The sequence below is a fragment of the Mya arenaria genome, chromosome 13, assembly GCF_026914265.1.
Source record: "Mya arenaria isolate MELC-2E11 chromosome 13, ASM2691426v1".
Classification (NCBI taxonomy): domain Eukaryota; kingdom Metazoa; phylum Mollusca; class Bivalvia; order Myida; family Myidae; genus Mya; species Mya arenaria.
Window position 1 is genome coordinate 11713814 of NC_069134.1, and position 14156 is coordinate 11727969.

The 14156-nt window shown below is 32.4% G+C and overlaps 2 protein-coding genes across 3 annotated transcripts; one reads left to right on the top strand and one right to left on the bottom strand.

The window, feature by feature from the left end:
- Positions 1 to 1507: 1507 nt before the first annotated feature.
- On the bottom strand, positions 1508 to 3184 carry LOC128214804 (protein FAM183B-like). The gene is made up of 4 exons (XM_052921465.1): positions 2999 to 3184; positions 2478 to 2537; positions 2231 to 2334; positions 1508 to 1954 (listed from the first exon to the last, which is right to left on the bottom strand). The coding sequence occupies exons 1-4, from the start codon at positions 3132 to 3134 to the stop codon at positions 1841 to 1843; spliced, it is 414 nt and encodes a 137-aa protein (XP_052777425.1). The 5' UTR covers positions 3135 to 3184; the 3' UTR covers positions 1508 to 1840.
- Positions 3185 to 5772: 2588 nt separating this feature from the next.
- On the top strand, positions 5773 to 14105 carry LOC128215018 (fizzy-related protein homolog). Of its 2 annotated transcripts, none has more exons than XM_052921751.1 (13): positions 5773 to 5807; positions 6570 to 6736; positions 7192 to 7308; positions 7857 to 7988; positions 8225 to 8284; positions 8736 to 8834; positions 9285 to 9440; positions 9625 to 9690; positions 10293 to 10395; positions 10639 to 11057; positions 11349 to 11453; positions 12058 to 12150; positions 12534 to 14105. In XM_052921751.1, the coding sequence occupies exons 2-13, from the start codon at positions 6662 to 6664 to the stop codon at positions 12573 to 12575; spliced, it is 1467 nt and encodes a 488-aa protein (XP_052777711.1). In that variant the 5' UTR covers positions 5773 to 5807; positions 6570 to 6661; the 3' UTR covers positions 12576 to 14105. The 2 variants fall into 2 exon arrangements, with proteins under 2 accessions (XP_052777711.1, XP_052777712.1); XM_052921752.1 differs by having other exon boundaries at positions 5803 to 5868.
- The last annotated feature ends 51 nt before the right edge of the window (positions 14106 to 14156 follow it).

The following is a 14156-nucleotide window of genomic DNA, read 5'->3' on the forward strand; positions in this document are numbered from 1 at the left end:
CTTTTTTTATTAATTTATCTACAGATACAAGTTTGGTTGAACCAGTAGTGATTCTTGCGACATCTTGTTGGATTTTCTGAAGCTTTTGTTTGTCTTATGTATAATTGTCAAAGAGGATATCACCATATTTCAAAATAGGTTGAATGAAAGAGATATATATATATAGTTTCAAGAGATCCAACTTAAATTTCAATTTAGGCATAATATTCATTCACTTCCAACATTTGGTTAAAATGTAGTAAATTTGAGCATCCTGCTGAAGATTGTTTAAAATAAAAATTTCCAAATGTTTTTGAGGATCAACTGTAGTGACCTGTTCTTCTTGCATATTTATTGGTGGATGCTGAATTTGACGAGCATAATATTCATTCTCTTCCAACATTCATTTAAATTGTAGTAAATTTGAGCACTCCAAGGGATTGTTTGAAATAAAAATTACTAATTGTTTTTGAGGATCTCAGTATGTTTTGGTGGATTCTAAATTTGTCGTGTTTTTCTTAACATAGTAAATGTTTCTGTTTTGTTAGGGTTGCATTTCACAAGCCCATGGGATGCTCAGGTAGCTATTTTATGCAAGTCAGTATAAAGTATTGTTGCTGGCTCAGCTGGATCAACAACAATTATAAAAAAAAGCCTCATCATGCACAAGGGATCTTAAAATGCATTGACATGATTTAGGTACATTAAATTAAAGGTTATGTGTCACATGCAAGATCCACAACCTTACCTCAAAGTTCAAGGTCACAAGTCATTTCCCATCTATAATTTTGCCATGCACAGAGGGATTTTAAAAAATATTTTGAGCAATTGTTCTTTACATAAAGATGCTTTTTGGTGTGCAAGACTTAAGCAGCTATACCTCCAAGGTAAAGGTCACAAGTACAGGTTTATCATTATGAAATGCTGCATTTATGCATATGATATACAGAATATTTGTTAAGTCTGGGCTGTACCTTTCATTCACGGAGGGATTATAAAATAAAATGGAACAGGTGTTTGATACATAAAGATGACGTGTCACATGCAAGTCCTACCTCAAGTTCAACATCACACTTCGAGTTTAATCATTATGGAATGCTCTATAAACGCACATAGATAGAGTATAGTTGGTAATGTCCTAGCTGTAACTTTGTCTTGCACGGAGGATTTTTACACTTCTTCTTTGCACATCTGTTAGTTACATAAAGACCATGTATCGCATACAAGACCATGGGGTATTGCATATGCTTTTAGCTTATGTGCGTGCTTCCTGAATGAAACATTAAGTAATTGCATAATACATTGAACTTGATGGCATTTCTGGGGCATTTGTCACTTACTGTGACAACTCTTGTCTTTATAGGAATGATGATTAAGTTGAGGAATTGTTTGCATTCGTTCAGTTCTAATGTTTTCCACCAAAAGTAATACATGTATTTCTGTTAATTTGATTTTTAACAATGCAAAAGCACCAGTTACCATGCAATATACTTCACATTTTCATGAGAAAAATAAAACAAATAATAGATTAAAGCATCAAACTATTTATTTACAATAACAAGCTCACAGACACTCAAACAGGAGACAGAAAAAAATATACTAGAACTAAGAAGTATTTATTAAAAATGATAATTAGTCTGAATTATTATGATAATAAGTCTGAATTATAAATATAATATTTTATAGGTAATGTATGTTGAATAAGAATTAACTTCCTTACACAAAACATTATTTTGAATCATTAATAGTGTTTTTAAGCCTTATTATATTTGGCATATCATGATTTTAATACAGTACAGATATCACAGATAAAGTAATTACTTTTATCAGTTGAGGCAGTATGTGAACTAAATCTTAAAAGTTAGTTAAGATTTTCAGTCTGTTCCTTCACACGCCATGCAGCGTCCATGTATTTTGTAATAGCTGTGTTCTGTCTTCCATGGTGAAGTCTCTTATCCGATCTGTCTGTGTCAATCTAAAATTTGAGGAAGGAAACAAAGCTTTAAAGGAATGAGTACTACCTTATGTTCACAAAAGAATACAAGATACAAATGAGATTCTAATTCAATTTAAGAAGTCCACAGATATTACCAATTTTCACTTTCAAATTAGGTATATTTTGTGACGATACATTCTTGACCATGTAAGGCGATTCATAAGTTTCCTTATCAAGTATAATAAAATATCAATAACAGTTTTTAAAGATTGCGTCTTTTGAAATGTAACAAAACAAAATTCTTTAAATGCTTACCAATGGCCTTGTGATCCAGCCTACTTCTTGTGCCTCTGTCTGAGGATACATATATTTCTTTACTGGCTCTAAGTGTGCTCTGGATATAACCTTCTTGAAATGCTCTGCAAAAATATCACATGTTATACTACATAGCCTTAATATAGAGTCACATTTCTTGTTTTTTTATTTCTATCACAAAATGATGAAATTGTATACAAATGTTCTTCCTATGCTGCTCACAATGTTTTACAATGAAAAGACTTACCGTCCTCTTCACCCTCTTCAGTGTCATGTGACGAGTTAGGCTTGCCAGTTATAACATGAACTGAAATTGAAACAAAAAAATAATGCTGAGAAAAAAATTGTGATTGTTTCATTTAAAAAAAAACATAATAAGATTAATTTCACATAACACCGACAGCGAGAGGATTTATACAGCATTTTTAAAGGGGAAGATTTTAATAAAAGGTTCAAAATTGACCATATTCATGCAACTATGAACCATTATTTAATAGAAATAAGAAACAAAAATTGGATCATGAATTGATGTGATTTCACAACAAATCCTGCCAACGCAAGTTTCTATCATTTTAAAGTTATACCATAATTGGAGCACTCATATAGCGCATGAACATGTGGTAGTACTAATGATAACATGTTTCTTAGACTATTGTCCATAGCATTAAGTTTAGTAAAAACATAGACCTATAAACCATGTTGGTGGTAAAAGTCAGAAATAGGATAAATATTAAATTAATGAAAAATGCAAAATAAAATAAAACTTACTCTTCTTGAATGGATTTACACTGTAGTTCGTATATAGTTTTGAAGTTCTTTGCTCTTTATGAATCGTTTCACATAAAATTGCATTCTGGTGAACAAAATTTAGGGGTTCTTTCTCAAATTTAGTAGTAGTAGCCATATTCGACGATTTTGTTTACTTCCGTGTTAAGTTTACATGTTTCCAAGGCCGTTGTCACGCGCGCTTTTAACCTAAAGAAAAAAGAGCGGAAGGAAGTGTATATGTAGTGTGAAGTTGAAGATGTAACGATTAATCCTAAAGGTAATCTTCATAAAGCTTGTACAGTAGAATAAGGCCCTTCAGTCGATTGACATTGTTTAAAACGTAATGATATGACATTTCAATACAATTCTAAAAAATATATAATTACCTTTGGTTAAACCCAGGCCATTCCTAATAAAAATATTCATGAGCGCTGACTTCCTCTCTGTTAGTAGCAAAATAATATTGTTGTTGTCCCAGGGACTCTTGCAGTAAAGATGTATAGGAAGTCTGGATTGGCCCGGATTCGTTACAAACGCGCAGAAAACTATGCTCTTGTCTCGTAGACCTCTTTAATGCTGACGCGTATGAAGGAATTAAATAATTGTACCACGGATGCAGAGTGGTGTACGTCCCTATACCTGCTGTTTGAACAAAAATCGCCAGTGATAAAACTCCAATCACGGTACTTTAAGGAGTTTTAAAGGGATTTATTTTAGGGATTTCAGTTTATTATTTTATTGCATTTATTGATGTACAGATAGAGCAATGTTAGAGACGGACATTGGTTCTCCTGGAGAACTACGTTGATTGACAATGGCTTCGTGTGGAAAGATGCAATTTTATGATAATGTGGTCAGATTTAACAGACGAGCTGGTATTCACAGATCAGGCATGAATTAATGATCAGAGATATTAATATAATTTGAGTGAAAGCTTGTAATTGTTAACATTTAAACCTTAATTTTGAAACACTTTTCGTAAGTCAATATGTTGTTGTTTAAGTTTGTTACTGGTTTCCTTTTCTGTCGTTTGTTGGTTTGTTGTAATAAGAGAAACTAGAAAGTGAATTATACTGTTAGTTTTTGTTGTTGAAAATAAGCATATGAAAGCGAGTGTCGTAAGGGAGTACATAAAGGAAATATCCTGACTCCGAACATTTATCACAGATGATACATCTACAACTAGAATGCATTTTTATATCATCATCATCATCATCATCATCATCATCATCATCATCATCATCATTATTATTATTATTATTATTATTATATAATTATTATTATTACAATGTATAATACAAAAAACATTATCTCAATGAGCTATTTTACGACATGAATAACAAACATACATGACATGACAGGTGACGTGGAAATAAAAGCATTTAGTTTTAAATAGGTAACGTACTGAAATAATATTTACAAAGACCATTTCTAATTATATGAATTCATTCAAACAATTACAAAAAGTAAGATGGCTTAAACCACTGTATACATTGATAACATAGTAATAACAACATAACAACAAATAGTTTCCCAGCCTGTACGGTCAGTCCACGCGCGCACTGTTCCGCTAGTTGACATTCCGATGTAAAATGGTTAGATCATTCAAGAGTATAAATTAAAGATTGTTATAGTAAACATTTTTTCAAAGCGGAAAGAGTTATTCCCATATTTAGTTATTCTTTCTGATGGCGCATCTAAACAGTTGTCTATATCTGAGATTAAAATAATTTGTCTTATATGATACAAGGTTTTTAACATTTTGGTGAGATACCGTACAGACGTTTGTGAGTTTCAATAGCGAGTAATCTTACTCTGCTCATAAGTAATGTTGGCAATTGAACTCGTTAAAGATGATTTTCATTTTTCTGTGTTGGTCTTGTTACAAAAATGCCAAACTTTGAAGGACAGTCTGTGAAATTGGATCTGATAAAAGATTTTAAAATAATAATCTTAGTATTGATTGTCAGAAATGTGCTTAGTCTTTGATGGATATTTAGTTGTTTAGCTGCTTTATTGCACATTTTAGAAATCAATAGTTTGATAAAGTGCATTGGATATTGCTTTATTTCCTTAACATAGCTAGAGCCAACTGAAAATGACTGGAATTTGTCAGGGTTAGCCTGCATTTGTTTGTAAGTAAACCAGTTTATCAAAATATTTCTTTCTTCTTGAAGATTAGATCATTGGGCAGGTAGTCGAATGCTTTTGAGGGGTCGATTTAAACTGCATCTACATATTTGTTCTTATCAATGTTTTTTTCTCCAGTTTTGACATCAGTAAGTGTGGGCCTGAAGTTTTTTATAAAACATGTAGGTTCAGAGATAATATTATTCAGGCTAAAAATATTATGCAGAGATTTACATTTATCTATTTTTAGTAAATCATAATTCAAATCCCTTATGCAGATGATACATATATGTTAAAAAGTTATCAACATTTTGTCCAAAAACTCAGAGGTATTATTTTCAGTCATACAATTAGAATCTGAGTACTTATTTTAAAAAATCTTTACAATATAATTTAACCTTGCGTAAACATAGTCAGGATCAGCAAATACACCAGAGAGGTGTAAACCAAGGTCGTGAATTAATAGTGTAATATAACCTCATAATCTAAGCTTACTAAGAGATATTCATAATTTGTTATAATTTTGTTGATAACAAAACAAAAAAATAGATTTTTTAAAAGTGAGTAAAGCTGAAAACATAAAATCACTTTATTTATATATTTTTTTTTAAAATAAAACATGAAAGTAGGTCAATCCCATCAACCCCCAGTGTCTACGCCATTTTAAAAACAGTCAACGGTAACCGAATTATATTTTTCGGACAAATACATTTTGGAGTCTAAACTTGCATTTGATTCCAGTATTTACATAGTTTCTTATTTTAGAATATATACTTTTATAAGTTCAGTAACTTAAATTTATTTGAGAAAATAAAATACGACCAAATTTAGACGCATTAATTTTTGTGTTGGTGGGTGGGGTAATTGTTATTGTTTTGACAGGAGAACAAAGCCAACGATTACGCATTGCAGTACCTTTCCATCCCCCCTTTGTTCCGTGTAGATATTACTTCTACGGTTTAATTATTCAACCATTAAAGTTGTATGTTTGTTTTCATCATAAAAGTTAACATCACACATTCCAGTTTATGTGTTTGGACAAGTTCTATTTTTGCCTTTGCTATCTGTAGTATGTACAATTTAAAACATAACAGCTGGACTTTGATACTCCAGGTTTTAGGAGGAAAATAGATGTGTATAGTATGTCTTAAAAAATTAATATGTTTTACTTTATGTTTGAAGATGTTTTTATAAAATATGTCATCATGTCTGAATATCACAGAGCCATATTGATTTTGCTAGTTCTAGTACTTCTACATACACATTAATGTTATAAAATGTCTTCCAAATTTTTAAATTTTGGTATTTTCTTCATTGAAACTGTTAATTTTGTTATCTTAATTTATTGAATATAATAATTCATGTATTAATATTATCAGAACCATTTCATGCTTTTGATCTAAATTTGTAATTTTTATTTTGATCAATTTCATATTCGCAGGTAGGAGCATGGTGTAGCAGTTTAATCCAACATGAAGAAGGAACTAAGTATCAACCAGTAATTAACAAGAAAAAGCAGAATCTACATCAAACATGGATCCTGAATATGAAAAACGTCTACTTAGACAACAAAATGGGGGATCTCCATACTCGTCACCATATTCTTCGGTATGGATTTATGACTTTAAGTTAGATTAAGAGCATTGCCCAGAATAATTGATTACTCTTCATTTCTCTTATATTGTAATAAATAAAAGGTCTTAAAAATGAATATCTTTAAGACAATATGTTGTTTTTTAACAGGATAACTTGAATCTATTTTTGTTATATAAAGGAAAATGTTATGACTAAACATGTCAGTAGAGAATAAATTTTGTACTATAATGATCTAGTCGTTAATAATGTTATTGTCATGTTTTGTTGTGTTTTTTTTGCAACAAAGTAGCATCAATTAAACATAAGCCAGTATTAAAACAAGATTTAGGAAATACAATTAAGAACTCTTGACATTTGTGATGTTTATGTAGATTTAATATTCTTTAAGTAATGGCTACTTGAATGAAATGGCATCTGAAATATATAAATTATAATAATGCTTACCCTGGTACATGTTCTGATTGCAGCCACTGTCTCTCAGCCCAGGAAGTCCTATGTCATCACCGAGTAAAGAGAAATATGGGGACAGATTCATACCAGCAAGATCTGGAGCTGCCTGGCACATCAACTTCAATCTTAATTCGGTACATTTTAAATAGCTTGTTTTGTCTGTTGTATTTCCACAAGTACAGGTAAAAAGCCTTGTAAATGGAAGATAAAGAATGCTTTACATGGTTAACAAGGCCCTCAATCTACTCATTGAGAATCACTTCTTCACCCTGAGGATAAACTTGAAAAAAAAAGTCCTGAAATCTGATGATGATGTCAAACATTTTTTACCTTTGATTCAAACAATGAGGCATATAAATAATCATGATATGCGATTAAGCATCAGGGATTCTGAAGTATTGGATTTAGAGTTTTTTTTACTTCAGACTATTGTAGAAGTACATTTGTAACTGTAAAGATCATGTTTTTTGCTCGGACATTGATTATAAATGTCTTTGCCAACAATTTCCAACGGAGCCTTAGCCCTTTGACTCTAGTTGGGCATGAATCCCTCATACTCAAACAGACCCTTGGCTATTTCTCAGGATTGGCAATTATCAGCTGTAAGAAGCAGGGGAGCATGTTAGAAGTTATTAAAAAGGAAAGCATTTTAAATATCATGAATTTTCTCCATTCTTTGTAGGAAAGTCCAAGACAGTCTCCAGTTGCCAGTAGGAAAGCTCGAGAAGTTGCCAATGACCAAGCTAAGGACGGCTTGGCCTACAATTGCCTTCTGAAGAATGAGCTCCTGTCAGCTGGTATTGAGGATCTAAAGGTACATGCACAAACTATGGTCCTTTTCAAATTTGTATTATAATATTAGTTTATAATTTTATTTAAGACAATTTGATCAAGGGAAGTAAAAGCATTGAGACAAAAAAGGTATTTTGCCTGTTATACAGGTTTAACTGTTTCTTACGGTAGTATATTGCTATGGAATGGAATGAAATAATTAAATGTTATCAATATAATATAATGACAACTAACTAGTCACAACATTATTTCTTACAGGATCAGCAACCAGATGAAAGAAGAATTTTAGTTCCAAAAGAGAGCAAGAACTTGTTCAGGGTATGTCATATAAACTATGTTCAATTGATTCGTATTTTGCAATTTAAGTTTTTAAAAAATGTAAGTTATTTTAGTATATACACTTATTTTTGCTAAAATAAAATAATTGGAAAATGGTATAGATTTTATTGTATCTTAGGTAGATTTTTCACTTGATGTAAAAAAAGCTTCCTACAACCCTGAGGATTACTGCTTACAGGTTTTCTACTCTTCAATTATTTGAAATTTCGGGATGCGCATCTTCTTCTCAACTAATCTTAGCTCAAATTTCAACAAAGCTCAAATTTTGACAAATGATAATATAGATTCAATAGTTGTATCTTTATCAGATAAGATTAACAGATCTAAATCCATGGTTATCATTACCATGGATTTAGATCTGTTGTGTGCTTGGCCTTTAATGTCCATATTTTAGCCTATATTTCAAAAGTGACCTCCATTTTTCCTGCAGTACCATGTGCCACGTAGGAGCTCCGACGCTGAATCATCTCCATACTCCCTTTCACCTGTTGGCAGCAAAAGTCAGAAACTACTGCGCTCTCCAAGGAAGGTGGGTTGTGTTTTGTAATTGCTTTGGTGTCAACATTGGCATCAACTTGCAAAAGCTTTAACCTTCGCCATAACTTAAAAATTGTTCATGAAATTCATATGAAACTTGACTCACATGTTGTTCACTTGTTTATACTATAATATAGTATATATTTATTAAGGTCAATATTTCTGGCCTTTAATAATTATTGAGGTGTGCCCATTGTTTGACTGTAGAACCCCCCGAGATAATATTGGCGATCAGTTCATGGCACTATTCAGCACTGAACAGTATAAATTAAACTGCTGTAATAAAGTTGTTCATATATAAGATGACTAAGCAAGCAGTTCCAAGGGGGAATTTTGAAACTTAAGGATCTTTTGTCAGTAGCCTCTTATTCATAAATCAAGGATTTTATCTTTGAATGACTCGTTAATTGTACTTTTGTCAAGTTTGTCTGTTGTGTTTCAGGCGGTGAGAAAGATCTCCAAGATACCGTTCAAGGTCCTAGATGCCCCCGAGCTACAGGACGATTTTTACCTGAACCTAGTGGACTGGTCCTCCCAGAATGTGCTTAGTGTCGGCCTCCATACGTGTGTTTACCTGTGGAGTGCTTGTACCAGCCAGGTTTGTTATTCCATACAGCCATGACAGTTGGCAGATAGATTGAATTTTTTCCAATGAATTTATCTTTAAATTCTTAATTTCATAACATGTTGTATTCAAGGTTTAATAACTACATGTGGGTAAAATTATGTTCATCTGCTGCACTTTGTCTAAAATATTTATTAACTTAGATGACATATTTCAGGTGACGAGACTATGTGACCTGTCAGGAGATGGAGATAAAGTGACCTCTGTGTCTTGGGCTGAGAGGGTATGTGTACATTTCATTGTTTGAATTTAAAAACAAGTTTGTTTTATACTACATTGCCTTCAATGTGATACTGGCTGCTTGTTTTCAACATATTGGTAAACGTGTGAGGATGAGCGCATATAAACTTGAGTGTGTTCCTACTTGGTTCTCACTCACTGCCAAAGCTTGGTTTATTAATATAATGATTATATAGAGTTGTGTAATGGGTACATTTCCTGTGAGGTTGTTTGTCTCTTGTGAATTGTTTATTTGGTCTTGATCATTGCTTCTTTGAACAGGCTATTTGGCTTGTCCCAGTAGGTGGAAGAATATTGGAGGGAGTTATGCCCTTAAGTCAACTGTGGTGAAACTCTGCCATTGTTTGCAATGCTCTTCTTTCATTAAATAATTTAAGTATTATGCTATTTGCCTGCAATCATATGTCAAGGGCACTTTTATAGATATGAGATAAGTACATTATGTATGTGTGGTTTATAAAATGGAAATGATATGCTGTAATTGATTGATGAAAAATCATTGTGCATAATTATCTACTACCAGTAATCATTATGTTAACCTCTGTTGAATATGTGGGTATTATATCAAATGTTGCTGTGAAACAGGGTAACCTGGTGGCAGTTGGCACACACAAGGGCTACGTCCAGATCTGGGATGTGGCTGCCTCCAAGAAAATTAACACACTGGAGGGACACAGTGCTAGAGTCGGTAAGAATGAGAAATGCATAATGGAAGTTTGTTTGGCACATAGTCATTAAGTTAGTTTATTCTGTTTTCTACTGTAATTTTTTTCATGTGCAAAAAAATTTAAGCAAGGTTTTAAATTAAATGCATTTTTTTATTTTTTTTATTTCTTCAAAAGTCCTTTTTTTTTACCTGATTTTGGCCTTAAAGTTTATTCACTGATGTAGAAGAACATTTTTGTTGATGTTTTGACATTTCAAAATTCAGGAGCATTAGCTTGGAATGGGGACATGCTGTCATCAGGCAGTCGAGACAGATTGATTCTTCAGCGAGACATTCGCACCCCGTCTGTTGCTCCTGAGCGTCGTTTGACAGGGCATAGACAGGAAGTGTGCGGCCTCAAATGGTCCCCGGACCACCAACATTTAGCCTCTGGTGGCAATGACAATAAACTGTTTGTGTGGAATATGACAAGTGTTTCCCCTGTACAGACATACACAGACCACCTGGCAGCCGTGAAGGCGATAGCCTGGTCCCCACACCAGCATGGGTTGCTGGCCAGTGGAGGGGGCACTGCTGACCGGTGTATACGATTCTGGAATACGCTCACTGGACAGCCCCTCCAGAGCGTGGATACAGGGTCCCAAGTGTGCAATCTGGCTTGGTCCAAACACTCAAATGAACTGGTAAGCAATCCCTTACAAAATTAGGCTCTTGAATCTGGATCAATAAATCAAAACCCCAATCATATATTGTCAGTTTACAATTGTAAAAAGCCCTGCTTTGTTAATTAAAATTTGATCAAGCCCAGCAACCATCATACTACCATGTACAAATATGCTTATTTCAATTCACAGATTATAAAATCATCTGATCAATCATTGTAAAAGGTATTCTTTAACTTGTAAATAATGATACGTCAGTTAATCACTTGATGTGGTATGCTACCATTGCTACTTATTTACATGTGTTTGCAGGTGAGCACACATGGCTACTCCCAGAACCAAATCCTAGTGTGGAAATACCCCTCCCTTGTCCAGATTGCTAAGCTCACAGGCCACTCATTCAGAGTATTATACCTTGTAAGTACTCATCGTTGTGCACAAGTTGTACTTGATAAAGCCTAGCTCAATGCTTTACTTTAAACTTGACAAGGCTGATACAATCTTTGTAGAGGGTTGTCACCCCTTGACAAAGATTGTATCAACCTTGTCTTGTTCAAAGAAAAGTATTGAGCTAGGCTTTATTAAGTACAGCAACCAAATCTCCATTTGAGATTATCATGCATGTGCATCGCGCATATAAGTGCCATGTTTAATTGATCTGGGTTTTTTCAAAGAAAATGGGTCAAGGTATTGTTATCGCCTTGGTATTTTCTGCATTGTTGTCAACATTGTCCATAATAAAACAACAATCAAGCCATTGAACTGAAATTTGGTTGACGTGGTCACAGAGGCAATAGTAAATGTGCGCATAATCATCAAGGCTAATAACTCTGGCATAATGAGGATTGAGTTTTTTTAATGCAAAAAAACAGACAATTGTTAAACAGACAATAGTCTATTGTTGTTCTCTTTGTGGCCTTCTTGTTTAACATCGAAGTGGTTTCATAAGGTTTCTAAAGACTTGTTTCCAATAAACACTAAAGTTGCAGATGACTTTTATAAACTATGAACATTATTACAGGCAATGTCACCTGATGGTGAAGCCATAGTCACTGGTGCTGGGGATGAGACTCTCCGATTCTGGAATGTATTCAGTAAAACCAGATCCAACAAGGTATGTATGCTGTCTTTGTTTTAAATACAGGATCACCTATGTTTTCTTAACAGTAAACTACTAGTCTTAAATGCAAAGAATGGAAATCATTTGGTATCACTTGATATGGTAAACTATTTTTTTTTCGGTACCATGAAATTGATGCAGACAAACCTATTAGCAATATCTAACAAATAATTCATAATTGCATCAGAAAAGTTAATTTGATTGTAATAACTGATTGTTGTAATGATAATTCAAGGAAAGTGGTTTTAAATCCAGTCATTATTGTGAATTATTTTTTACTTTTTTGCTTTACAAAACACTTGCTGATTTGAATATATTATTTGAATCAAAGAGTGAAAGAAAACTGTCAATTTAACAATATTTTCTTTGTGTTTCAGGAATCCAAGTCAGTGTTGAATCTCTTCACTCGCATCCGATAGACAGCCTCACCCCCGCCTTCATGATTATTCACTCCAGTTTTCATCCATGCACCACTCATTATAAACTTTGATCATGAAAAAGTTGGGATAACTTCGTAAACGGCATTGACATTAGCATTTTCACTTGGTCATGAATCATGCAGAATCATTTAGATAAATGAGAAAGAGAATGTTCAGAATGTTCGGTTGAATTAAGTATTAGATTTTGTGAAGATGAATGCAGGAATTTTAGGGCGCAGATGTTCTTAACTGTAAATTGATTTACATTTTTTATAATGATGTGTAATTGGAATATTTGGCCAAGTGCTCCAACCGTCTTTGTTTTTCGTCGAGATTTTTATCACGTTTTTTGGATTGTGCAAGTCACAATGGTCAGTTTTGATAACAAATTCTTTTAGCTTTATATTTTACAAGCATTTATAAATATACATCATTGCATTCTTTTGATAGGGGGCTTTTACTATTGATTTATATGGGTTTAAATCTTTATTTTGGATAAAGATAGGGAATCATAAATGAAACTGCAATGGGAAAACTGTCTCCAAAAAAGACAAATATTAAAATATATGCCTTGTGAATTAACAAAAATAGTACACCGTATGGAAGAATTAATAAACATCCAAGACTAGATATATATTTTTTCTTAAATTTGTATCTTTTAACTGTTCTAAAAATATTTCTCTATCAGACTTTTTAAAGAACTGTTGATTTTATTATTTTATTATGTCTTTTAAAATGCAGATTTTTTTATGAATGTTGACTATGAAACATACATTTGACAAACTAACTGAAAAGACTGGATACAAATATTTTTTTCTTCTGAAGTATTAGTATATAGAAAACAAACATGTTTTTGTTTACTATTATTTAATTTAATAATGTGTACATGTGGTGTGAAAATGACATGATATTGATATAATGCAGCCTTTTTTTGTGTGGAAATTTGGTGGTTCTCTCACAGCATCAAATATCAATACATCTTGTGGCTCTATTTATAACCAGTAAAGGGGTCGATGCTTGTAATACAACATAAACCGACTGTGCAATAATCAATGAGTTGTTCTAGTGAAGAATAACGTATGTGTGATCATTTAATTGTAGTTAGAGTACATGTTGACATTTATATTGTAATTAAAGTTTATTTATAATTGTGTTGATATTTGATAATTATTATTCATATCATTTTTTTCATTTATCTTAATAAGTTTTGAAAAATTGACAAATAACAAAAGCTTGAGAAAAGTAAACAGTGAGTTAAAGTCTTTGTAAATATTTTAATATATCTTAGATAATTTTAAAATTAATTGGAATATAGTCAAATAATTATATAAAGGTCTCTGAAAATGAAAAAACAATATGTAGACATTTCAATGGTATCCTATTATTCTCTCTAAACACTCACATTGTGTATTTGAGTAAAACAGTTAAAATTAAAACAAATTTTGTTTTATTTCTTATGCTCCTTTTTTGGTTTGTTTTTTAGAGATTGTTTATTGTCATGTAAGTTATTAATAAATATTAGAAAATTCATATGATTTGAGTTTTATAAACATTGCGAAAAGTATAAGTAACATTTATTTT

Coding starts and splice junctions, on each gene's coding strand:
- LOC128214804 (XM_052921465.1), bottom strand. CDS start 3,134: ATGGCTACTACTACTAAATTTGAGAAAGAACCCCTAAATTTTGTTCAC. Junction 2,538..2,998: donor TGTAAATCCATTCAAGAAGA/GTAAGTTTTATT, acceptor TTTCAATTTCAG/TTCATGTTATAACTGGCAAG. Junction 1,955..2,230: donor GCTGGATCACAAGGCCATTG/GTAAGCATTTAA, acceptor CTCAAATTTTAG/ATTGACACAGACAGATCGGA.
- LOC128215018 (XM_052921751.1), top strand. CDS start 6,662: ATGGATCCTGAATATGAAAAACGTCTACTTAGACAACAAAATGGGGGA. Junction 8,285..8,735: donor AGAGCAAGAACTTGTTCAGG/GTATGTCATATA, acceptor TTTTTCCTGCAG/TACCATGTGCCACGTAGGAG. Junction 10,396..10,638: donor GGGACACAGTGCTAGAGTCG/GTAAGAATGAGA, acceptor TTCAAAATTCAG/GAGCATTAGCTTGGAATGGG.